Genomic DNA, 26463 nt, shown 5'->3' with positions numbered 1-26463 from the left:
CTGCACCCCACATACGGGGCCAGGGGTGGCTCTTTGAGGGGACCATGCAGGAGGCTGGTGCTCCTTGCACAGTTATCAACTTGAGGTCCTTTTCATTGATATTCAGGGTCTGTGTAACTTCCTGCTGCTGTTCTGTTAAATACCAGTGACTTAATAAAGATGAAAACAGCCCCATAACCGACTTTATAATTGGAGCTTTACCTGCCACAAAAATCCTGAGCCTCTGAAATAGTTCTCCAGCCCGAACTACTTAGAAGTTATTAAATGGAGATGATTAATTCTCAGTGTGAGCAAAACAGGAGCATTCTTGAGTAAATAACTTGGTTTTATGGAAACTTTTTTTTCTCTTTCAGCAGCTTTTTCTAAGTGTACCATTTGTTGACTCTGAGCGAATTGAACCGTCCTCATAAACGGCTCAATAAACGTAGGCCCCTCATGCCCATGTACACATAACCCCAGGCAGCCCCTCATCCCTTCTCTGCTCTGTTGGTTTTCCAGATGGTTTATGTGAATGGAGTCATGCAGTATTTGGCCTTTAGTGTCTGCCTGCCTTCCTTCTGCATGATGTGTCTGAGGTTGGTGCCTGCTGCAGCATGGGTCAGTGCTTTATTCCTTTTCATCCCTGACTAGTATTCCATTGTGTGGATAAGCCACGTTTGATCTATTCAGCTGTGTGCGATAGACATGTGAACTGCTGTCCATTCTCTGGCTAGGGACACGGCTTGATTTAAAGGTGCCTCCCAAGAGAGCTGAAGCTTTGCTCTTTGGGAGGTGATTTTTACAGTACGAATTCCAGATCTCTGAAGAAGGGTGAGTTTGATCCTTTTTGTGAAAGAAAGGAGTGAATTAGACTTCCTAGGTAAACTCAGTGGAGCATGGGGGTCAGGACCAGACCTTACCCCGTCATTAGTGCTCATTTCAGCTTCAGCCGAGCTGGTCACCAGGAACCGTGTTTCTGGCTGGGCTGAGGGGCAGGGGGAGGCACCGTTAATAAATCTAGTGCTTTGTCTTCTCAATGAATGTTCTGTTCTTAAAAGGAATTTCGTCTACCAGTTTCAGTGCAGAATATGATAAAATATGTGTCTTCTCTGAGCATTAAGAAGCAAGATTTTGTGAAATAACCCTACAATTCACTCCTTTATTGACTGAGTTTAAAAACATTTTTCGGAAATATCAAGCAAAATTCTCCGTTTGAGGTGGAAAACATGTTGCTTTGAGAAGCAATTTATTGACACCTTTCAAATGTCCCCTTTGTCCAGAAGGTTGCCGCTGCTCAGGCTGTGGGTGGCTTACCTTTCCTTTGGCTCTGTTCCTGGACAAATCCCTGATGTTGTTCTAAGGAGGTACCCCAAAAGCAGCCTGAATTGGGGTTTATGCACATTCGTGGGCGTTCCACGAAGAGCACACTCCTGTAGGTGGCACTTTGCTCCTGAGGTCCAAGTTCTAAGTTGGCTCTGTCTGGCGCTGATTCTTGATGGCAGAAAGGGGACTGGGTGTTTATTTCACATCTCATTTTCTACTGCAGAGAAGGAAAAAAAGACAGGGAATTGATCAGGACTTTTAGCTACTCACTGAGGTCTGATCTCCAAACTACTTAGCAAATCGGTTTCACAAAAGTTATTACATAAACTTTCATCTTTTGCCTTAACCTGAATGTTGCTTTTACAGGTGGTTTTGGACAGGCTCACCTTGGTGACAAAGCAGAACCTAAATAAAGATCATTTGCTCATTTTGTTTTGTAAGGTAATCTTTTTTTAAGGTAGAAGTTCACTAATGTGAATTTTTTTTTTTTTAGGCTAATTGAGAGCAGTTAGTGAAGGTTCCATATGTTTAAGTATGGTGGCACAATCCAGTAGTAAACACAACACAGTAACCAGTAGGTGCCTACTTTGAGACTCTTCTTTGCGATGCTTATCTGGAAAGTGTAAATCTTTGCATGGTTCTCTCCAGCTATTTTAGACCTTGAGATAGTTCTTTTTTGTTTTCAGCTAGCTTTAGATCATAGGACCATGTAGTCAAAAAAGGAGTCCATGCACACGTATCAGAGCCTCATCCCACTCAACAGAACTACACTGTTGCCGGGGTGAGGGAGTTCAGGGAGCTTTTTCAGACCAAGTATTTACTCAGACAGCTGGCGAGGCCAAAGGAAGAAATCCTTTATAGGCTACCTGTGCTGGAGCTCTGAGCATTCTCTGCCAGATGAAGCACATAAACTGTGCCAAGTGCATGCTGACATCCATACTGCAATAAAGTCATTCTGTCTGGATCTCTCTGAACTCACCTCACATGCTGTGGGGCATCATTTTCTCCTGGGAGTTACCTTTGGCATTTGTACCATTCTGTGCTTCCTTAGGCTTTTGTGGTGGGGGGTGGGGTCTCATGAAATCCTGCAAACGTTGTTAGCAGAGAAGTTTTCAGTGATTCTGGAAGAAGAGAGGACTCCAGAGGCAGTGGTCAGTCTCTTCAGAGTATTTGTGGAGGGGTGGGTGCTGAGTCAGTGGTCCTGTGGTCCAAGAGCACCGGAACCCTTAGCCTACAAGCCCTGGTGGCGAGGGCATAAAGCACAAGGGCTCTTTATGAGGAGCAGAGCCCTGGCTCACCAGCCGCAGCGTCTGGGGCATCCCTGCCTTTGGCTTCCTGCCCCTGGCCCTCTCCTCCCAGCCAGCCACAGCTCTGGTTGCTTCCACGAGCAGAGCTGGCCTTTTGCTCCAGAAAGCCAAGCTGAAGCATTGTGGATGAGTCAGTTTTTGGCAGAGAGAAGGCTGCTTTGAGTACTTCTCTTTCCCTTTTGTTCAGCCCGAGGTGGGGGGAGGATAAGGCTGGGTAAACATCCCACTGAAGAGCACCCTGACCCCTTGGCTTTGGCTCTCCTCCACCGTCGAGGGGGAAGCAGTTGGCTTCAAAGCTCTGCCCAGTCCAGATGATTTATCCTCTCATTGTCTTGCCTCTCTGAGTTCTGTTTCCCTGACAGGTCATATGACAAATAAGATTACTGTCCTCATTCCGATTTTTTAATTTAATTTTTCGGAAGCACATTTGGACTTAACTCTTATATAGAGAGCTTAGCGTGTGGTTCTTGGTGGTCAGTTACACTGCTTGCACGTTACACCCAGCTCTGCAAGTGGGCTGCTTAAGAGCTTGGCCTTTGGGGCTGAGCAGCTGTTTCGACCTGGGGCCAGTGAACCTCTAAGCTTCGGTTTCTTCAAGTAGGAAAATGGGAATAACTAGACTGTGTCTGGATTAAATGGATAATGCACATCAAGTGCATGGCACCGTGCCTGACACCGCAGAGCTAAGTGAGTGATGTTGTGACCCAACCACATACCCCACCTGCAATCTTTCATACATCGAGTATGTGCAGCATCTCCCAGCTGGGCACCTGCTAGACCCTTATAACTCCTCCTAGCAATGAAACCTGTGTCACCCTCCTCAACCCTAGAGTCAGAGCTTTTGGTGTTTTGAGTCAAGGTTTTTGACATATTTTGTCTCACAGATTTCTCTGCTGTCAGATTTTGTGTTAGGGGACTGACAGGAGAGGTGGCAGTTGTGGAGGAATGAGGATGAAGCTGTGGTGTTCGTGATGTATATGAAAGGGTCACGGGCAGGTTCTGGTCATGGCTCATCTGCTGGGCAGCTGGACAGCCTGAGTTGTTGTTAGGCTCTGATGTTTGTTGGTCTGACCGATGAGACAGCGTGGCTGGGAGCCGAATTCGAAGTAGTGATCTAAAAAGCTGTGTGGCGCTAACCACAACCAAAAGTATCAACACAATCTTTGTAGTTGCCGATCTTTTTTAGTGCAACACGGCCGGCCGATGTCTTTTGTTTCTCAGTAGCCTTTTCTGGCAACTATTCATGAGGTTGTTTTGTTTGCAAATTCAAGCATATATGAAAGAAGGACCAGTAGTTGCCAAATTGTACATCAAGTGAAAATATGTTTGAGTTTAGGATTGAGAGGCTGGTTTTGGAAACATGTACACTGTGAAGTAGGGGTTTTTTTTCTGTCCTTAGAGATTAAACAGATTAGCTAGCAGTGGTTCTGGAGGATGATACAGTCCATTCCAGTGGCTACAGAAGAGCTCTTTCAATCTCCTCTTTCTTGGGGGCCGCCCAGCAGATTCAGGACATGGAGCATGCAGTCCTTGGTCTTGGGGTTGTGAGTTCAAGCCCAATGTTAGACTGTAGAGATTGCTTAAAAAGAAAATCTTTAAAAAAATATGTTTCCTGGCTTTTCCTTACTTTTATTTTCCCTCTATAGTTTCTCAAAATCTGTCTGCAAATCAGCCATCCTTGGAACCATGTGTGTGTCAGAGGCCTGGTGTCTAAGAACTGGCAGCTCCCATTGGAGCCCCAGCCCATGTGCCTGTGTCCTGGTCTGGACACAGCTTTGGGTCAGGTTTCTGGTTCTGAGTGGAGGGGACAGGGTGCAGCAGGCTGGGATGTGAACCTCCCGTGAACTCCTGCACAGACCAGGTTTTCTTCCATGAGCCTGAGTAGGAAAGGACTCCCACAGCCAAGGTCCAGGTGGCAGAGGAAACGGGTTGGGGTTTGTGAGGTGCATGTCACATTGTGGCTCCATTTAGATTTTCTTGTTTCAGGCCCAAAACAAGCTGGCCCCAAATGAGTCACAGACTGTGAGGATTGACCAGGCCGCCCTTGTCCCCACTGTGGAGGACAGGAGGCCTTGGAGTGATGAAGAGTCCAGACAGAAGAATGCCACTCCAGCCCCCCAAAACTGTTGTGGGGCGGGGGGGGGGGGTCCTCTGTCCTCCCAGGGACCCAAGGGCTGTTCTCCATCAGGCTCTCAGTGCTTTCAGTGAAGCAAGCGTCTGGGGCCTTCAGAAAGCTGTGCTGCTGGGGCCGCCCCACCAGCAGAGGATGTCCCTAGAGGGAAGACTGGAAGTGGTGGGAGCTAAACTTAGCTCCCTGGATGAGCTGCTGCAGAAGGAAGGGAAGGGGGATGTGGGGGCGGGGTGCAGAGGCTTAAAGGGACAGCCACAGGCTTTTAGAGGTGATTCTGGTGGGACTCACAGGGTGTGAAATGTACCTGGGTAGACCTGCACAGGTTCTGGGGAGGCATCCTGGGAGCTCAGTGGATCCTGTGTCCTAAGGGGTGGGGGCTGCATCCTGGGGGGGGGGCCTGAGTCCTGGGGTTTGGGATGAAGCACACCCCATGACCAGAGATGAGGAGAACCTCAGTGTTGTCTGGACGGCTAGAAGGGCACTTCAGGCTCTGGTGTCTGCTTGCCCCCTGTCTGGGACTTGGATTGGCCTGTGACCAGTGATGAGCCGACTCCATGTTCCAGGACTGGTACAATGTTTGTGAGTCCGTGCCTCAGTTTCTTTCAAAGGCAGGGCTGCCTAGAAGCAAGCCTGGGTAATGGGTTTGGTAAAAGTGATCTCTCCTCCACTTGGAAATCCTGAGTAAATCCTAATGACTACCTCTTTAGTCCTCTGTCAACATTTTACTTCGTCCCCAAGACACAGGACAGAGGGGATGGCTGGTCAGGAGCATGCACCCTGCCTCACCCAGCACTAGTTTCCTTGCTTGCCCAAGCACCTGTTTCACATATGGCCACCAGAGGCCTTTCTGCTCAACTTCAAGGTCCTCAGTCTGCGATGCCAGATATCTGCCTTTTTTGTGTAGTACTTTTTAAATTATGTTGTTCTCCTGTGTTCATGGTCCTGTGACAAAGCCACTGGTGGCCGCAGCCCAAGCAACCTGGTGGCAGGAGAGGGGGCGGATAGAAAGCAAGCAGCCTCCACCAGGGATCTAGGGAAAGTGCTGGCCAGGGGTCTCCAGTAAGACCAGTGCTTGCCTGAGAGAAGGCTAGAGGGGAGTTGCCAGCTGGGGCGGGGTGGCTGGGGGGTGATTTTGTGATGCCCTCACTGGATTTCTGTCCCTCCTCCTCCTCCTCCTCCTTCCTCCTTCCTCCTTCCTCCTTCCTCCTCCTTCTTCTTCTTTTTTTTTTTTTTAAGATTTTACGTATCTATTCATGAAAGACACAGAGAGAGAGGCAGAGACATAGGCAGAGGGAGAAGCAGGTTCTTTGCAAGGAGGCTGATGTGGGACTCGATCCTGGATCCCGGGATCACGCCCGGAGCTGAAGGTAGACGCTCAACCGCTGAGCCACCCAAGCATCCCTCTCTTCTTTTTTAAAATTGTAAAACATGTATTTCTCATATCCTGCATGAGTATAGAAGAGGATCTGAAAACATATATACAATTTAAATATAACAATTCCCATATCTGTACCTGCTGCTCAGAAGAAGAAACTTGTGGTAATTTACCACCCACCACCGTGCATGCTCTGACTGTTCAGTATGCCACTGCCCCATCATAACTGCTCTTCTGATCTGGGTTCATCATTCCTCTTATTTGTATTTTTACCACCAAAGTATCTCTAAGCAGTACAAGGAACCCTTATAACATGCTTGGTTCTAACCACTTTGTGCCTCAGTTTTATCGTCTGTAAAATGGAACAGAAATTCGTACCGCAAGCATAGTTTTGAGGGTTGAGTTAATAAGTGTAAAGCACTTAGATCAGCACCAGCACTTACAAAGTAAACATCATATGTGTATTTAGCTACTATAACTATTGTGTTTAGCTTTCCCAGTTTTTAAGCATCATGTGAATCAAGAATACTGCCAGTATTTCACTGTGACTTGTTTTTCTCATTCACCATAATATTTTGAGATTCATCGTGTTGATGCATATGCTAATAGTTCCCTCTTGCTCATTCTCATGGGCTCCTCTAGAGGATGCTGCCAGTTAGTTATCTACTGGACTTGGGGTACCCTTTGGGTTTTTCCAGCTTTGGCTTTGATGATCCTGCCACTGGGAGCGTTCTGAGTGCAGTGGTTCTGAGTGTGGTCTGGGGGTCCTGAGACTCTATCAGGGGCCCCTCAAGATCAACACGACTTTCAGAATAATACTGAGATATCATGTGTCTTTTTCACTGTCATTCATTTGAGAGTAGATGGTGGATTTTTCCAGAAGCCACATGACATCATGTGATGATGTCATCACTCTGATGGCTAACAGGATTCATGTTTATCTGTTCCTGTATTTTTAAACTCTGTCAGGTTCTAATTTCTAATACAGTAAATAGTGATAGTTTGGGAGAAGGGTTTCCTTTGTTTAACTTGAATAAGTCCGTAAAAGTACGGGGGCTTTCCATAAAGAACCTGAAGAAACAAGACTCTGACTAATCCCTTTTGTTCTGAGTTAACTAATGACTAATGCAAAGTAAGAGATCTTTCAGACACTCACTAGATCTGAGAGCTTCTGTTTTATGTAAATCAGGCAGCTCCATGAGGAGGAGGAGTCATTCCTTGTTGCCATTCCAGTGTGGGGGCAAGTTTCTCTAGAAAAGGCCTAGACTTCAAACACAAGTCAGGAATCCACCCGGTTATCTGAGAAAATAATGTCTAAGCTAGCACTAGGAGAGTCTGCTTTGAAAAAAAACTGTGTCGGGATCCCTGGGTGGCTCAGCGGTTGAGCGCCTGTGTTTGGCCCAGGATCAAGTCCCATGTCCGGCTCCCTGCATGGAGCCTGCTTCTCCCTCTGCCTGTGTCTCTGCCTCTCTCTCTCTCTCTCTCTCTCTCTCATGAATAAATAAAATCTTTAAAAAAAAAAAAAAAAGCGGTGTCTTCACTCACTGACAAGCATTCAGTACCTAAGTGCCAAGACACTGTTGAAGCTGAGGGCTGGCAGGTGAAGCTAACCCTTCCTTTCTGGGTCATGTGTCTCTCCTGGTCGTGTTGCAGTGTAGCCAGGTGAAGCCACCACACAGTGAGCTGTCCCCCGGTGTGTGCAGGTCAGGAGTCCTGGTGCCTGGGGTTCACTGGGTCCACTCTCAGGGTCTCTCCAGGCTGAGATCAAGGGGTCCGTTTGGCTGTGGCCTCACCTTAATGGCCTTTGCAGATAGCTCCCCTGTCATCGGCAGAGCTCATCTCCTTGCAGTTGTGTGGCAGAGATTTCATCTTCCTACTGGCTGTCAACCAGCCACCACTCTGAGTCCCAGGGGCTACCCTGGGTTCCCTGTCACGGGGCCCCTCCTATCACAGCTTGATGCTTCTTGGGAAAGGTTCATCTGATTAGATCAGGCCCACCTCAGATCTCCTCCCTGGATCTACTCAAAGTAGCCAAGGAGCTACTCAAAGAGTCAAGGAGCTCTGGCCTGGCTCGAGGGAAGGAGACTACACGGACACAGTCCTTGAGGCTCATCTTAAAAGTCTGCCAGCATAGACATCTTTTCCTAACCCAGGAACACAAAGATCGTCATGTGTTTTTTTCAAGTCTGCAGTTTTAGTTTTGGTTTTTACGTTTAGGTCTGTGACACATTTTGAGCTAATTCTCCTCAATGATATGGATAAAGGTCTGTGTTCCTTTTTCCCCCCCATACAGATCACCAGTTTTCCAGCACCATATTTTTGAAAAATGTCCCTTTCCCCCACTTGAGTTCCTGGGACGTCCTATTACCAGTCTCTCATTTTGCTCAGTTGTCTGTAAGCCTTTTCTTTCACCAGTCCCACTCTTACTCCCATTTCATAGGATGTCTCGAAATCAGACATTGTAAAGACGTTTTTCTTTGGTAAAATTAAGTTATTGTAGATCACTTTTTAAAAATGTGTTTTTAAAATGAGCTTGTCATTTTCTGCCCAAAAAAAAAAAAAAAAAAAGCCTGCTGGGATTTTGCCTGGCATTATACCAAATCTTAGATCAATTTGGGGAGAATTGGCATCTCAACAATATTCAGGCTTCTGGAATCCAGGAACACAGCACATCTCTCCAGTTACTTAGGTCTTAAATTTTTTGTGCCTGTGTTCTACACTTTCTAAAGAAGAGGTTTTTACCCTTTTTTAAAAAATCTGTTTTTAGCTACCACAATAAGGCAGGAAATGTAAGAAAGGAGACCTGGAAGCCTGAAGCACACAAATCCAAAAAGTTCCTATTGGCAAGTGACAGAAAGTGCCAAGGAATTCCCCCCCCAAAATGTCAACTAGCTAAGTCAGTTCAGCAAGGTTACAGGAGACAAGCTCCACATATTTAAAAAATGAACTTTATTTCTGTGTACCAGCAATGAGCACATGGAAACAGAAGTTTAAAATAACCAATACCATCAACAAATGCTCAAAAAGGGGAAAATACTTTTATGTAAATTTAGCTAAACACATACATGACTTGTAGGAATAAAAGAGACAGGACATTCCTTAAAGAAGTCAGAAGATCTGAACGGATGGAGAGGACCAATCACACTCCTGGATTAGGGGATTAGAGGAACAGTGTCCATTCTCCCCACATTTATATACAGATTTCTGTTCCTACTAAAACCTCACCCAGACCTTCTATAAATATAAATATTATTATTCCAAAATTTATACGGAGAGGCTTGAGCATAACCAAAACCATTCTGAAAGTGAAGAATAGAGTATGAGGGGCTCCTGGGTGGCTCAGTGGGTGAAATGTCTTGTCTGCCTTCAGCTCAGGTCATGATCCTGGGGTCCTGGGATCGAGCCCCATGTTGGGCTCCTGTTTATCCCTCTCCTCCCCACTCCTACTCTCTCACTATCTCTGTCTTAAATAATTTTTTTTAATTTTTTTTTTAAAAAAAGGACTAACGACAAACAATCAGTGTCTCATGTCGAGACCTTGTGTGCAGCTGCAGCAGTCACCACAGTGGTTTTGGCGGAGAGAGGGGCACATGGGTCAGGGGAACCAACCAAAGGTAGCACCACACAAGTATGCCCAACCAATTTTGGCAGAGTTGCAAAAGCAGTCCAATAAAGGAGGGCTAGCCTCTCAAGTGTGGTGCTGGAGCAGTTGGATATCCATAGACCAAAAGAGAAAGGAAAAGAACCATGACTAAATCTCATGACCTTAGGCACAACATAAACTGGAGCAGAGAAGTTTTCAGAACATCGTAGCAACTCTGGGACCTAAGGCTGGATGAAGTATTCTTAGATATGACCCCAAATACAAAACCCATAAAAGAAAAAAAATCATTTTTGAAAAAAAAAAAAGTCAATTTTGATTTCCTCAAAATTAAAACTTTTGCTCTGCAAAAAGACCCCATTACAAGGCTACAGACAGAAGTATTTGCTAACCCCAGATCTAACCAAGGACTCCTCTCTATAATACGTAAAGAATTCCTGAGACTCAAAAGTAATAAACAGTCCAGCTAGAAAATAAGCAAAAGATATGAAGAGATCTCACCCAAGAGGGATGTGCATGTGGCATGTAAGTACGTGGAATGATGCTCAACATCACTAGCCATTGGGGCAGTGCAAATTAGGGGAAATGCAAAACCATGCTGAGATACATATTAGAAGTTAGAAAAGCAAAACTGGGAGCCATACCAAAGGTGGGAAGGATGCAGAGAAATCCGGTCTCTCCCACATTGCTAGCAGGAATGTAAAATGGCACAACCGTCCTGGATTATATAGCCTCTGAGTTTCTTCAAAACCCTAAATATGTACTGAACCATGTGATCAGCCAGCCCACTCCCGTGCACTTACCCAGAGAAATGGAAACTGTGTCCACCCAGAACCCATACACAAATGTTGATGGGAGCTTTATCTGTACTAGCCAAAATACGGCCACAGCCAGGATGTCTCCAGATGGGTGAATGTTGCCAAAGAAGCCACGGTGCATCTCTTTCATTGGAGACTACTCAGCAATAAAAAGGAACAAACTATTGATAACACACAACTGGTTGGACCTCAAGACATTCTGCTGACTGAAAAAAACAACTTTAAAAGGTCACTTGGTGTATGATTCCATTCAGGGTACATTCTGAAATGAAACTATGTGATGGAAAACGCGTCTGTGACTATAGAGTGGCAGGGAGGTTAGCAGCTGCCGGGAATTAGCGATGTCAGGAAAGAGGGTAGGTGACTATAGGGATGTCTGGGGGCAGATCTTTGTGTTCACAGATCACTCCCCCTGTTGTGGAGGGGACACTAATGACACAAATTTAGGGATGTGATAAAGTGCATAGAACTGAACACACACACTGTACCAATGTCAGTTCCCTGGTTTTGATATTGTACTATAACATGTAATCATTGAGGGAGATGGGGTGACAGGTACACAGATCTCTACTATTTTTGCAATTTTCTGTGTATCCAAAATTATGTCAAAATACAAAATATGTAGCAAAACAAATTATTCCTAAATATATCATGTTTCTTAGTGTTAAGTAGAATTGCTTCCTTCAGATTTTATATTCCAGTTGTTTATTGCAAATATTTAAAAATACACTTGATTTTGGTATATTGACCTTGTATCTTGTAAATTTGCTAGACTCACTTATTGGTTCTATTGTTACTTTTTTTATAGATTCCTTAGGATTTTATATGCAACCAGTTATGCAATCTGCACAGTTTTATTTCTTGCTTTCTGATCTTACGCCTTCATTTGTTTACTAGATTTTTTGCTTTTCTTGTACTGGCTAGGCCTCCTAACATGAACTATAAATCAGAGGTTTCTACAACTCCCTCCTCGGGTTTGATTAATTTGTTCGAGTGGTTCACAGAACTCAAGAAGACAGTTTACTTACTAGATTACTGGTTTATTACAAAGGCTATTAAAGAATACAAATGGGGGTGCCTGGGTGGATCAGTTGGTTAAGCTTCTGCCTTCAGCTCAGATTGTGGTCTCAGGGTCCTGGGATTGAGCCCCACATTGGGTTTCCTGCTCACCAGGGAGCCTGCTTCTTCTCCCTCTGTTTTTGTGCATTCACTCACACGCACGCGCTCTCTCTTTCTCTCTCTCTCTGTCAAATAAATAAATAAGATATTAAAAAAAAAAAAAAAAGATCCAAAGGAATAGCCAAAGAGGTACATAGGGTGGGACACCTGGGTGGTGGTTCAGCAGTTGAGCATCCTGCCTTTGGCTCAGGGTGTGATCCTGGGATCCGGGATCAAATCTCACATCGGGCTCCTTGCAGGGAGCCTGTTTCTCCCTCTGCCTATATCTCTGCCTCTCTCTGTGTGTCTCTCATGAATAGATAAATAAAATCTTTTAAAAATAAATTTAAAAAATCAAAAAAATAATAAGAGATGCATAGGGTAGTGCCATTCCTGAAGGGTGCCAAGCACAGGGGCTTTTGTCCCTTGGAATTGGGGTACACTGCCCTCCCAAAAAGGGATACATTTTTGTTGAACAATCTAGAAGCTCTCTAAACCCTGTAGTTTGGGGATTTTTATAGGAGGCTTCATTACATAGGAATGATTGATTAATCATTGGCTATTTGGCAATTGATTCAACCTCCAGCCCCTGCCATTTCCCTGGTGGTCAGGGGTGAAGCTGAAAGTTCCAACCTTCTAATCATGGTTTGTTCCTCTGGGGACCAGCCCCTAACTGTAGGAGCTTTCCAAAAATCACCTCATTAATACAAACTCAGGTGAGGTTGAAAGAAGCTTGTTATGAATTACAAAAGATACTTTTATCTCTTTATCACTTAGGAAAATCCCATGGCTTTTAGGAGCCCTGCCTGCCAGGAGATGAAGACCAAATATACATTTCTTATCATAAATCACAATACCACAATTTGCTGATGTTTTGTGAAGAATACTGTGTCTATACAAGACTTTGGTCTGTAGTTTTGCTTTTTTGGTAATGCTTGTCAGTTCTGGTATCAAGGGTTGTGCCTGGTGGGGGGCACCTGGGTGGCTCAGTGGTTGAGTGTCTGCCTTTGGCTCAGGGTGTGATCCCGGGGTCCTGGGATCAAGTCCCTCATCGGGCTCCCTGTGAGAAGCCTGCTTCTGCCTCTGCCTATGTCTCTGCCTCTCTCTGTGTGTCTCATGAATAAATAAAGTCTTAAAAAAAAAAAAGTTTTTGCTGGCCTCATAAAAAGCATGAGTAAGTGTTCTTCCTCTTTGGTTTTCTTTAAAAGTTTATATAAGATTAGTGTTACTTCTTTTTTTGAGTGTTTGATAGAATTCACCAATGAAACCATTGGGCTTAGTTTTTTCTTTTGGGAAACATTTTTTATAACAAATTCAGCTTTGTTTTTTAACAAATTCAGGGTTTTTTTAAAGTAAATATAGTTCTATTCAGATTTTCACTGTTAGTAAATAAAAATTTTTAAGGCATTTTGTCTATTTCATCTAAGAAGTCCAGTTTGTTAGCATGAAGTTGTTCATAATGTTCTCCTAGTATCTCTGTAATGTCTTTAGGGTCTATAGTGTAACTCCTGTTTCATTGCTGATGCTCGTGATTCCCCTTGTTCTTACTGGTTTACGGGGCTAAGACATTATACATTTCGTTGGCCTTTTTGAAGAACTAACGTTTGGCCTCATTAATTTTTTTCATTATGTGTCCATTTCCTATTTCAGTGATATGTGGTCTTTATTATTTCCTTCCTTCTACTCACCTTGGGTTTTCTTTGCTCTTTCTTTTTAAGCTCTTTGAGAAAGAAACTTAAGTCAATGATTTTGGATTATTTTTCTTTTCTAATATAAACATTTATTTTTAAATTTTAATTGCAGTATAGTTAACATACAGTGTTATTTTAGTTTCAGATGTACAATGTTGTGATTCAGCACTTCCATACATCACTAATATAAACATTTAGAAGTATAGATTTCTCCCTAATTAACACATCTGAAAAAAATTTTTTTAAGATTTTATTTATTTATTTGAGACAGAGAGCGGACAGGGGCTGGGGGAGAGGCTGAGGTAGAAGGAGAGAGAATCAAGCAGACTCCCCACCGAGCACAGAGCTGGATTCGGGGCTCAATCCCAGGATTCTGAGATCATGACCTGAATCCAAGTAGACACTTAACTGACTGAGCCACCCAGGAGCCTCCCAAATATTTTCTAACGTACTTTGTGATTTTTTTTTCTTGGTTTCTAGTATTATTTCCATGTGACACATGGAGTTTCCCTCTCCTTGCTTACATTTCCCATCTGTTCTTGCATGTTGTGCACTTTCTGCACTAGAACCCTTAGCATATGAATCATATTATTTTAAATTACCAATCTGTTAATTCCAAAACCTCTGCCATATCTGAGTCTGGCTCTGATGCTTGCTTCATCTCTTCAGGCTATGATTTTTGCCTTTTAGTGGGCATTGTCATTTTCTGGTGAAAGTCCGGCATAATGCATCCATTGCTGGCTCCAGCCACGTCTTCTGTCCCCAGTAAACTGTAAGTCTTTGTATTCACCTGCTTCTCCCAGGTGGGGGCAGTGGTTGGCCCTGTAACAACAAATCAAAGATGGATCTAAGAAGGGTTGTTGGTTTTCAACTTCTTCAGCTTTTGTCTTGTGAGGACTGGAGTGACAACTTTTAAGTTCTTTACGTGTGGGACCAAGAAGGGGGGATCCTGTGGTGGATACCTTTAGGAACTGGCTGAGCCCTCTCCCTCCCCACCCCACCCATGCTCCCCTCCCCCTATGATGTAGGTGCTTGATTATCTGGAGGAGAAAAATGTCTAAAATCATGTTCTGGAATTTCTTTCTAGCTCATTTTTCTGTGGTAGTCTCTGTGATACAATTGAAGAATCTTAATCTGTGATTATTAAGGGCTGAAATTGGAATTTGTACCACTAAACTTGCAGAAGTGTCTCAGGAATGAGCCTAATGGCTATTCCTATACCCACAAGTTCATGATGTACAGACAGCAGCACCTTAAAACCCAGATAAGATGCCAGTGAGATGCTACTTCACACCCACTAGTGTGGCTACAGTTAAACACATAGGGGTTTACAAGTGCCAGTGGGGACGGGAAACCTTCTCATCTCTGCTGATGTAGATGCACATGGGTGTAGTTACCGTGGAGCACAGTGTGGTGGTTTCTCAGAAAATTAAATATAGAATTGCCATATGACCCAGAAATTCCACTACTAGGTGTATTATATGCCCAAAAGGATTGAAAACAGGTGTTCAAATGAAAACTTTTGCATGAATATTCCTAACAGTAGCCCAATGCTGGAGGCAGTCCAGATGCCCATCCACTGACAAATGAATAAACACTGTATGGTGCGTCCATGCATTGGGATATTACTCAGCTATAGAAAGAAATAGAGCCCTCACATCTGCCACGACATGGGTGAACCTTGACAGCATGATGCCAAGTGGACTAAGCCAGACCATTTATATGAAACATGCAAGATACAGGCAAACCCAGGGAAACGGAAAGCTGGTGGGCGCATAATTGCCTTTGGGGGTGACAGCAGGGTGAACAGTTTTCAAACAAGGTAAAGCTGGTGATTGCACATCCATGTAATACACTACATGCCACTGTGTTATACACTTTAAGATTTTATTTTTTTAGATTTTATTGATTTAAGTAATCTCTACACCCATTGGGGGCTTGAACCACAACCCCAAGATCAAGAGTCTCATACTCTGCTGACTGAGCTAGCCAGACACCCCTATATATACTTTAAAATGGTTAATTTTTTTGTTATGTGAATTTTACCTCCGTTGAAGAAAAAGAAAAATCCTAGATGAGAGGGGACTTGGCACTCTAGAGTGCCCACTCTGGACCTTCCCCTGAGGTCTTTTTTCTTTTTTTTTTATAAGATTTTATTTATTTATTCATGAGAGACACAGAGAGAGAGGCAGAGACACAGGCAGAGGGAGAAGCAGACTCCATGCAGGGAGCCCAATGCGGGACTCGATCCCAGGTCTCCAGGATCATGACCCGGGCTGAAGGTGGCGCTGAACCACTGAGCCACCAGGGCTGCCCTCCCTGAGGTCTTAGTCATAGATGGGAAGAGGCAGCTGTCCCTGGGAACTGGGGTGAGGGACTCAGAGCTGGGATATGGGGATTTCACAAGTATGGGCACACCTATATAGCAAGGCGGTCCTTGTGAGCATGCCTTGGGCCAGCTTCCTCCACACTTGCATATTCTGGGGCAGAAGTCCCAAGGCTCTACCCACCCTTGACACACTGGTAGGTTCATTGGTTGTAGTTTGGTTTCCATTTTGAGGGGTTGATATTTTAAATAAATTTTGTTTTTAATTATGCAAGATACCTACATGGTTCCAAAGTCAAAATCCATTCAGAGACATCTAGCTTCTGCCCTTGTGCCTCCTGCCCTGTTCTCCCTTCCCCTATCCTGCATCATTTCTATCTGTTGCTGATTTATCTTTCTGTCTCCTTTCTTAAATATAAGCAAATAGTAACTGTCTTCATTTCCCCACCATTCCAATTACACACAAGGAGCCTTCCTATTTTGCACCTGCCTTTTCTCACATGGCCGTGTGTCAGCCATCCACTCTCCACAGCTGCATGTGACTCCCAGCGTGAAGATAATGGGCTTGGTCCATCCAGCCTTCCTTCTGTCTGTGGACAGCTGGGTTCATCTGGGGCTTTTTTTTTTTTTAAGATTTTTATTTACTTATCCATGAAAGACACAGGGAGAGAAAGGCAGACGCAGGCAGAGGGAGAAGTGGGCTCCCTGCAGAAGTTCAATGTGGGACTTGATCCCGGGACCCCAGGATCATACTCTGGGCCAAAGGCAGATGCTAAACCACTGAGCCACCCAGGTGTCCCCATCTGGGGCTTTTGATATGGTAGAGGTGCTACACTGAACCTTGTCCCTAATATTTTAGGGTTATAAATTAGCAACAGATGATTTATAGGCACCAGATTAAAATTTGAGGATCTCTGTTTCTATGATGTGTATTAATATGGTGCTTTATCTTTTTCCAGAACACTCTCAGAGCTTTGATATCATTTATTCTCCCAAGACCCCAGTGAAATGTCCTAGGTATTGGCAAAGCCTGAATTCACAATGAGGGTTTCTCCTCTTGGGGATTAGATCTTTTTTTTAAGTATTTGTAGTTCTCTATTCAAACATGTTGTTTGGTTAGCATCTCTATTAAGCCGAAGTTAAGTCCTAAATTTGATAGTAAATAATGAAAATGAAAAAAAAAAAAAAAATAATGAAAATGAAAATTTGACCTTTGGAATACTTTGTTGTCGTTTTTTATATACAACAGTTTTAAAATTTGTATTTGTAATTTGTTACGTTTAAATGAGTAAACTTCCAAGTCCTCTAGCTCACCATTGACCAGCCCTGTGTCTCTATCCCAGCACAACTGACGGCATTTTAAAATATAAAAATCAGGGGGATCCCTAGGTGGCGCAGCGGTTTAGTGCCTGCCTTTGGCCCAGGGCGCGATCCTGGAGACCTGGGATCGAATCCCATGTCGGGCTCCCGGTGCATGGAGCCTGCTTCTCCCTCTGCCTGTGTCTCTGCCTCTCTCTCTCTCTCTCTCTCTCTGTGTGTGTGTATGTGTGTGTCTCTCATGAATAAATAAATTTAAAATCTTTAAAAAATATTTTTAAAAACAGGGCAGCCCCGGTGGCACAGCGGTTTGGCGCCGCCTGCAGCCTGGGGTGTGATCCTGGAGACCCGGGATCGAGTCCCACATCTGGCTTCCTGCAGAGAGCCTGCTTCTCCCTCTGCCTGTGTCTCTGCCCCACTCTCTGTGTCTATGAATAAAAAAATAAAATCTTAAAAAAAAAAAAAAACATTTTTTTAAATAAAATATAAAAATCAGTGTCCCTAGGACCAGGAACTATAAGAATGCTCCTGTGCACACAGATAGGATTTCAAACTGAAAAGCACGGCCCCAGGTGGAGATCCTTGGAGCCACCGTCCCTTGATGGCTTCCGACCCCACCTGCATGCCAGCTTTGTCAGTGTTTCTTACCCAGCAGGCGCTTCTCATGCACTCACCTCACTAATACCCGTCCACCTGAGCCACTGGCAGGACATACCAGCAACTGAACAAGGATGCAGGAGAATGGGGGCACACCACTGGCAGGGAGGCAGGTGTGACCAGTCCACCTGCAGCATTGATCTTGACTGCTTGGTCTTGTGCACTGTTGAAAGAACCCAGTCTGTTCTGTGGCGGTCTTGAATTAGCTGAATGAGGAGCACATGGTCAGCCCATGTCCACCGACGGGGCTGGTTCATGATGCAGGGACGGGGTGGGGTATGTCTGGTGATTTGGTGATGGAAATTTCAAAGCAGCAGCAAGCCCACTACATGTGATTCATCCGAGGCAGGGGTGGGTAATGGTTGCTCCCAGGGAAGATGTCGTGAGGAATAGAGTTCACTTGCCATGAGCCTCATTCTCTGTGGGTGTGATGTCTTCCAGCCACATTTGCCACTCTGTGACACAGCTGCAAGTGCTCCAAAAAGACCCGCTGCTGCTTGAAACTGCCCACCCCCCCTTCTCCATCACCAACACCCCCCCATACACGTCCAGCTGCTGGTAATAAAAATGCATATCTTGCTAGGAGTTGGGTCAGAGAGGCAGTGTGATGTCAAGCATGTGCCTGGTAGCCTCTGAGCACAACTTTGCAGATCTGTGCCTTGTCTACTCCGTGAATCCATTGGTGTTATTAAAGTGATTTAGGGACGCCTGGGTGGCTCAGTGGTTGAGCATCTGCCTCTGGCCCAGGGCCTGATCCTAGAGACCCAGGATCGAGTCCCCCATCGGGCTCCCTGCGTGGAGCCTGCTTCTCCCTCTGCCTATGTCTCTGCCTCTCTCTCTGTGTGTCTCATGAATAGATCAATAAAATCTTAAAAAAAAAATAAAAATAAAAGTGACTTAGATTTTCAGATCAAGGAGTGTTATAAAATGCCCATTTCTCGTGTACTCTTTCTCATCAGACCACATGACTGCAGTGGCATCAAGAGGACCCTGGGACTGTTCTGTCACACATGAGACTCTTTTTGTAAAGGTGCCGTCTTGATCCATTTAGGCTGCTGACAGACATAGCTAGCCTGCGGTTGTGAGAAATGTTCTGGAAGTTGGAAAGCCAGAGGTCAGGGTGACCACAGATTCAGTCCGGCTCCTGGTTCACGAACAGTGTCTTCTCACTGTGTCCTCATGAGACAAGCGGCAGGAGCCAGTGCTCCGGGTCTCTTTTACAAGGGCACTGACCCCATTCACGGGGCCCCTCTGCCCAATGCCATGGCACTGGGGGCTGGGTTTCAGCACGTGATGGGGAGGTGGAAGCACAGTCTGTCTGTAGCAGGTGCCAAGTGGTTAATTCCACGGTGGCACATCAGCTCCTGCCCCTTGCCATCTCTCCGAAGATATGACTCCATCCCCGTAGTGTTGGAAATCTATCAGAATGGATGTTTTAATGAGTGGGTGCTCTGGGAACCTTGAAGCCCATGCAAATGATTGTTCCCTAGGCTGTGTGGAATCCGATGGTGCACAATTCAGTCCCTGGCAGTTAAACCAGTGTCCAGACCGTGGTTCCCACTCAGCCCGGTGGGGCCACAGAGCATGGAGCTCAGCGACTCCTTGCTTGTTTGAACACGCTGATTCTCTTCCCTCCTCCCCTTTCTCCCCATGATGGAGAGCTCTGTGGATGGACAGCTCCAGAGCAGCCCTCACATGGACCTGAGAGTTAGCGCCCAGAAGAAGAGGCAGGCCTGGCATGAAACTGGGTACCATACCCTCCTCGTCCACCGCCCCCTGCTCAGAGAGCACGCAGGCCACCGGTCGTGTGGAGTGGCAGAGAGTCTTAGATAAACCTTGTAGCCTTGAAGGAGTGAAAGGATGGTGGTGTTCAGAGAGCAGCTGGGGTGACCCTGACTTCAGGCTCACCGGGGGTATTTCCATTCAGACTTGCTTTTTCATACCTTACACTTAGTTCGTGCTTATTATATTCTCTAGGGGCACTTTCCCTTTCACACCTGTGCCATTGGGGTGAGCACTCATGTCTCAGTGTCTCCCCAGGACAGTTGTCATGCCTTGGGGACAGAACATTGGCTGGGGCATCTGCCTTGCTGTGACTTGATGCCCAGCCAAACCGAGACCCCTGGTAGGGGAGCATTTTCCAGTTTCTTTTTACCTGGTACCGCCACCGTGTGCCTCAGAGTGGCCCAGGGTGGCCCAGGCTGCCACCTGGCCACCACCAACTGGCCTCCGGTGCATGGACACGGTGGCAGGCAGGCAGATCCTGCTGGAGTCTTCATAGGCTCTCCTTCACCTGCAGAGCCCCCCAGTGGGAGGCAGTGGGGGGGTGGCGAGAGACAGGGTTATGGGGGAGGAGCAGTCCCAAATCAGGTGGGTCAGGTGGGTTCACTGTCTGCAGAGACGGCTGTCCCCACACCCAGGCTGGTGTCAGAGGGGGTGGAGTGGCAGAGACTGGGGTGCCACCTCTCCCACCCGGATGTCCCCAGGGCAGAAGGCAGGCTGCGCACCCAGCTCACCCTGATGTTCCAGAGGAAAACTCACCCTCCTCTGTGCTAGAATGTGTGGAATGCCTCTGTCGCCCTTAAAAATGCTCTCTTCTAAGTCCTCCAGAAGCTATCATCGTAACACGGAAGGCTGATTCCGCTGAAGGAAGTTGACTCCTTAGTTTCTTCCTTTGGGCCTGGAGTAGGAGACCCCTTGGGGGAGGGCTCACATTGGGCACCTGCCCCGGATGTGGGCTTGTCCAAGGGGACTGTCCCCAGGGCTGTGTAACGAGCGCATGCGGTCCAGCACGTCCTGGTAAATTGCATTCCGCTTCTGGAGGGAAGACCGCCACACCCGTGTGCTTACCCTCTATTCAGCCCACTCCCATGAGCGTTTCAACGCCCTCCAGACGCTTCTCAAAGGGCTGGAGAACCGCCTTGAATCAACATTCAGTGCAGAGAATGTCCGGGGGGTGAAGAATTGGCTTTCCTGCCTCAAGAATCCCGACTGAATCCGGATCCTCAGGTGGCTCAGCAGTTGAGCGAGCGTCTGCCTTTGGCCCAGGGTGTGATCCCGAGTCCCACATCAGGCTCCCTGCATGGAGCCTGCTTCTCCCTCTGCCTGTGTCTCTGCCTCTCTCTGTGTGTCTCTCATGAATAAATAAATAAAATCTTTAAAAAAAAAAAAAAAGAATCCCGACTGAAGCTTCTCCTGATTCTAGGCTACCTACCAATCAGGTCTTAGGAATGTGGGCAGTAACGGTGGAATGTTAGGCCCACATCCAGAAACTGGAAGGTGTTTGTCACATGCCTATTCTTGAAGATTCGCCCTCCTTAGAGACCACGTCTGCAGAGCCCAGGGCCACGTCTGTCCAAGCAGGACTGCTCAGAGGCTCCCAATGTAACATTCCAGCTCTGGAGCCAGCCAGCCCAGTCAGCGGGGCCAGCTCCCTGCCCGTCACCTGAGTCATGCAGGGGTGCTTTGAAAACAGTCTGAGTTTGAATCTTGGGGCCACAGCTAGAGAAACTGCATTTAAAAATTCTCTCAAAAAAAAAAAAAATTCTCTCAACTGTGTTTTTAAGTTTTAACAATTCCTGATGCTCGTGGTCCCTTTGCCTTCCCGTTTATACAGATGTGAAATACCACTCATACGATTCTATTATGATCTGCTGGTGGCCAGATCAGGGTTCTCCACCAAGACTGAGTCGTGCATATTTTTCCTCTGTGACAGGGTGAATCGGTGAAGTACTTTCTGGATAACTTGGACCGGATCGGCCAGCTGGTGAGTACAGACGCCACCCCGAGAACCGTGAGCCAGGGTTAAGGAGCGCATGCATGGAGGTCAGAGCAGCCCCTGTGACGTGAACGTGCACACCGTCCCTGTCCACTCCAGACTGTGTCAGGGTGCAGCATGGGCATGTCCTCCTCCTCACATTCCCGCCCTGACTACCACAGAGGACACAGGGACTCTTTAGTGAACAGAGGATTTCCTGGAACTTCTTATTCCAGGAAACCCAGACAAGCACAAGAACAAACTCAGGTGAGGGATTTCACCAATGATGGGGCTCCAGAGTCCTGACCATGATGCTGTCGTAGCTCCTAAGATATTGGCAACATTGGGACACCTGGGTGGCTCAGCGGTTGAGCATCTGCCTTTGACTCAGGGCGTGATCCCAGGTCTCCACATCGAGTCCCACATCGGGGACTTCTCCCTCTGCCTGTGTCTCTGCCTCTCTCTCTCTTTCATGAATAAATAAATAAAAATCTTAAAAAAAAAAATCGGCAACATTCCCTGATATCAACCCACATCCAGCTCAGTTGGGGGTCTGCCTGGGGGTCTCACTCATGTTTTCCTGAGTGTGTGGTTGGAATTCATCCTTCACCACTGGGCCACACTATTCAAATGTGGGATAGTCCGTAGGTCTCTCTCTCGTCTGTCTTGCCTTCTTTTCCATTTATTTGTTGAAGTAGCTGGGTCATTCCTCTTGCATGGGGGCCTCTCACACAGATTGCTATTGCTTCTCTGTCCCCTGCACCCCTCTGAAGGGGCCTTGTCGTCCCTATTTGGTTCCTGGCGGGGCCACTGCCTGAGTGCTTGTGCCCAGCAGTCGTGGAGGTTTTAACCGGGCAGCACCACGGTTGCTGAAGACTCCCAAGGATGGCATATTAAGTATACTGCAGACTTAATCTAACCAGCATCACAAAACCTCGATTAAATTAGTTCACAGTAGGGTTCAGGAGCGCATACGCCCTGGAAGTCAGAAAAGTGAAAGGGGGCTGTGGGCAGAAACAGAACCAGTGGTCAGCCTCCTGTGGATACAAACATGAGTGAGGTTTCTGGCTGGGGCTGATGGTGGGGATTCCAACAACCGGCCTCTGCCCGGCAAGCCTCTGCTCATTTGAAACAAGCTGCTTCGTACCTTCACTTCCCATCCCGCAGCCAGCATCTGATTTTACAAATGAAATTTGCTTTTGGTGTTTGGTTTAACTTCTCACGCAAGTCCATCAGACTCTTGATCCTTATTTTCCCATGTTCTTCTTCACCTGCTAAATTCTTCCCTTTTTCCATATTTTACAGAATTACTTTCCCAGTAAGCAGGACATCCTGCTGGCACGGAAAGCCACCAAGGGCATTGTGGAACATGACTTCGTTATTAAAAAAATCCCCTTTAAGATGGTGGACGTGGGTGGCCAGAGGTCTCAGCGCCAGAAGTGGTTCCAGTGCTTCGACGGAATCACATCGATCCTGTTCATGGTGTCCTCCAGTGAGTACGACCAGGTGCTCATGGAGGACAGGCGCACCAACCGGCTGGTGGAGTCCATGAACATCTTTGAGACGATCGTCAACAACAAGCTGTTCTTCAACGTGTCCATCATCCTGTTCCTCAACAAGATGGACCTCCTGGTGGAGAAGGTCAAGACCGTCAGCATCAAGAAGCACTTCCCAGACTTCAAAGGTGACCCCCACAGGCTGGAGGACGTCCAGCGCTACTTGGTCCAGTGTTTCGACCGCAAGAGACGGAATCGCAGCAAGCCACTGTTCCACCATTTCACCACCGCCATCGACACGGAGAACATCCGCTTCGTGTTTCATGCTGTGAAGGACACCATCCTGCAGGAGAATCTGAAGGACATCATGCTGCAGTGAGAGAGGGCGCCCCTCACTGTTGCCCATAGCAGCCTCAGTGGCTGCTGCTTAGACCTCTTGGGCCTGGAGTGGGCTTCTCGGATCCGTGCCCCCAGCGCCCAGCTCAGGGGTACCGCCGCGCCGGCCACACCGCCACGCCCCAGGCCCGGGGACATGGACACCTGGATGTGAGCTACTGAACCCGGGGCGTAGTCAAACTACTGAGAATCCAAGGGGTCACTTTGGTATTAATTCGTAATACCTAGTAGCACAGCCTTCTCTCTCTTTACAGAACTGTATTCCTTCTCTGACACAGTTTAATCGAGGATCCTGTGCGTGTGGCAGGTGTGTGCACACACACACGCACTCTGTAATGACAACACAAACCAGCGGGCCTTGCAGATGGCTTTTTCCTCTAACTTGCGAGTCTTCCGTTGAGACAGATGAACCTGAGAGCTTAGCCTAACGGTGGTTTGCGGGAGGTCAGGTGTCTCCGCGCCACCTCCAAAGCAAGCACGTTGCCTTGTAAAACCCTAGTGCCAATTTCTTGAGAGACCCTGGTCCAGGCACACTGGCTGAGGCCAGGGGCCCCTAGCTTTAGAGGGTGGGAACGGGAGTGGGTTTGCCTTAATGCCCTACAGCCAGCACACTGGCAGTGGGTGCACTCGGTGCCTGTTACACGCACCTGCCCTCCCTCCCCACCAGCCTTCGGGTGGCTGCTGTGTCCTATACATCCTCTTCCGACACCTACACTTGGCTGCATCCGCACTCCCTTCTTTTGGAAGGTAGCAGAGTGCTTCCTCTTCCTCTCGGGGCTTCTGAAAACTGGCAGGATTCCTAGTAGAGCCTTGGTGAATGCCACAACTGACTTTTCAGAAAGCCCAGACTCTCAGAGCTTCTGTACACTGCCACCACCCCGATGCCTTTGGACAGCCGGTCCCTGCTCTCGGCTCTGCTCCAAGTCTTGATTCTTCCCAGGGTCTCTTGCTTCCATTAATGCACACGCATCACAGGCAAACACTACCCGACACATCTGTTGTCCGGGAGAAGCTGCCCAAGCCTGTGGGTGTGGACGTGGGCAGACGAGTCTCCCTTCCGTGCACTTGCCCACTTACCTTCATGCGGGGTCTCCCCGGCTGTCAGATACACTGCATCCTAAGCTGGCCCCGCTGTGCATTCGTCTCCTAGGAAGGTCTATCCCGTGTGGTGGAATTTCCCCCAGCATTTAAAAGAGAACCAAAAAAAAAGCTTCCTCCAGCCGGCCTCAGAGCGTGACTGTGGCCGAGTAACGCGTGTCCCAAGGCCACCCTGTCCCGATCTTGTGTCCCTTCCACGTCTTCCTCCTGGCTCCTTTCCGGCGAGCAAGATAAACATTCATCTTGTGGCAGATGCTGACCCACAAGGGAAGGGAGCACAGCCTGCCCCTGAGTCATCTTGTTATCAGTGTTCCTAATGAGGAGACAACATGAAATTCTCTTTTGCTCTTGGTGCTCAAGGCTTTGTGTCCATGTTTGTTGGGGTTTTGGTTTTCTTGGCTGGGAAAAAAACGTTGCTGTTTTTGTACTGCTTCCTGGGGCTCCTCATAAACCAGAGGATGTGACCCAGGGTCAGTGCCAATGACCATGGCTTAAAGAAAAAGGAGCACCCCTGGCGGGCTCCCTGGGGGCAGTCTGGGGTCCTTTCTCGCAGCTGCAGGGGCCCACAGCCTGCTGCATGGGGTGGTGGCCCTTCTTGCGAGTCATGGCCGGGGCCTCAAGCTGCTGCTTACCAGCGGGAGCGCTACCACCCAGGCCCAGGCCGCTGGCCATGCTGCTCGGGGCATCTTGGGCCAGGCTTAGCTGGCTGCTCAGCTGGCTGCGTCCACACTGCTCCAGCCTCTCTAACCCACGGAGTGGGAGCACACAAGGGGAAGGGCTGGGGCTGCACACTGAGCTGCCCAGAGAGCGGGGCAGGCACCACCTGGGTCCACAACTGGCTTCCCGGACCGGGCAGAGGGGAAGGTCTGTAAAGGCCCCAGCTCAGAGCCCTTCTGGGCTTCTTTGGGATGGGGAAAGAAAACTATTTGCAAGGCTCAACTAAAACCATTCACAGCTTTCCCACACATAGACTGTAGTTGTTTTTGTCTCCAAAACTTTTGGCTTTTTGTATTTTTTAATTTTAATTTCACTGTTATCCTTGATTATTTGTCTTTTTTATTGAGTTGTTGGAGAAGCAGGAGCTAGTCGTGCCTCATCTATTATTGCAAAATGTAACAATAAACTTCCTCAAAATAAGATCTTTCTTCATGGTTATACTGTTTATGTAGAAGGATGCGTGAACCCTTTTCCCCAAAATACTTTCCCATTTGTAGAGATGTGGTCTCAAAAGACTTTGTGTTTAGTGTCGTGATGTGCCGAGATTCCAGTATTCATATTCTTGTAACTTTTTTTACTTCTTGGATAAAAGAAAAATAAGTCCAGTTATTTTAACTCCAAGATCCAAAAGTACTCTCAACGCTAGATGATCAGTGAGGACTCTCTCACTGGGGCTTTCTGGGGATGTCCCAGGCAGACACGGACTCGGTAGGGCTTCTGGGATGAAGGCACCCACCGGGACGCGCAGCCTGCACGGACGGCTCACGGCTCACATTTTACTCCCTGCTCGCCCTGGCTGGAGGGTCCGCTGTGGTGACGACCACCCCGCTCTCCTGGTGCTCCCTAGCATCTGCCCTCTGCTCTCAAACCCAACCCCAAAATTCAAAGCCCAACAACGCCAATCCCCACTGTCCCTGAAGGTTCACTGTCTCTCTCTCTGATAACCAGCTTTTATTTCTCAAAGTGCGCTGAACAGAGCCCAACACACCGAACTGTCACAAGTACTGCTTTCTGTGAAAGCATAGGAAACACAGCTTAGAAGCCAATAAAAGTGTCTTGTACACAGAGACGTGTGTGTGCGGGTGCGCACGTGTGTGTGTGTGTGCGTGCGTGTGTGCTGCCCTCACGTAGTGCGAGTTAGCGAGGCCCCGAGCGCTGCTCTGAGGTTCGGGAGCCCGAGGAGAGGGAGCTGGTGATTGACACTTGACGCAGATGAGCCCCACTACTGGAGGTGGCCAGAGGGAGGGGCAGGTGGGGACTCTGCTGCCCTGGCCCCTGAGGCTCTTCTCCCAGCCACAGGATGGAGAAACCTGCCA

The 26463-nt window shown here is 47.3% G+C and overlaps 1 protein-coding gene and 1 long non-coding RNA gene across 4 annotated transcripts in view; one reads left to right on the top strand and one right to left on the bottom strand.

The window, feature by feature from the left end:
• The window catches only part of GNA12 (G protein subunit alpha 12), a 107281-nt gene extending 81714 nt beyond the window's left edge, over positions 1-25567 (top strand). For all 3 annotated transcript variants that reach the window (XM_072836817.1, XM_072836816.1, XM_072836818.1), the window contains 2 exons: positions 21399-21449; positions 22746-25567. In XM_072836817.1, coding sequence (XP_072692918.1) covers positions 21399-21449; positions 22746-23315 — 621 coding nt within the window. In that variant the 3' untranslated portion in view covers positions 23316-25567. The remainder of the gene's footprint in view (positions 1-21398; positions 21450-22745) is intronic.
• On the bottom strand, positions 11557-24549 carry LOC140638821 (uncharacterized). The gene is made up of 3 exons (XR_012035772.1): positions 24410-24549; positions 13986-14205; positions 11557-11778 (listed from the first exon to the last, which is right to left on the bottom strand). It is a non-coding gene; the product is annotated as an uncharacterized lncRNA (long non-coding RNA).
• Positions 25568-26463: the final 896 nt, after the last annotated feature.

This window comes from Canis lupus, chromosome 8 (assembly GCF_048164855.1).
Source record: "Canis lupus baileyi chromosome 8, mCanLup2.hap1, whole genome shotgun sequence".
NCBI lineage: Eukaryota > Metazoa > Chordata > Mammalia > Carnivora > Canidae > Canis > Canis lupus.
This window is presented reverse-complemented; position numbering and strand designations above follow the sequence as displayed.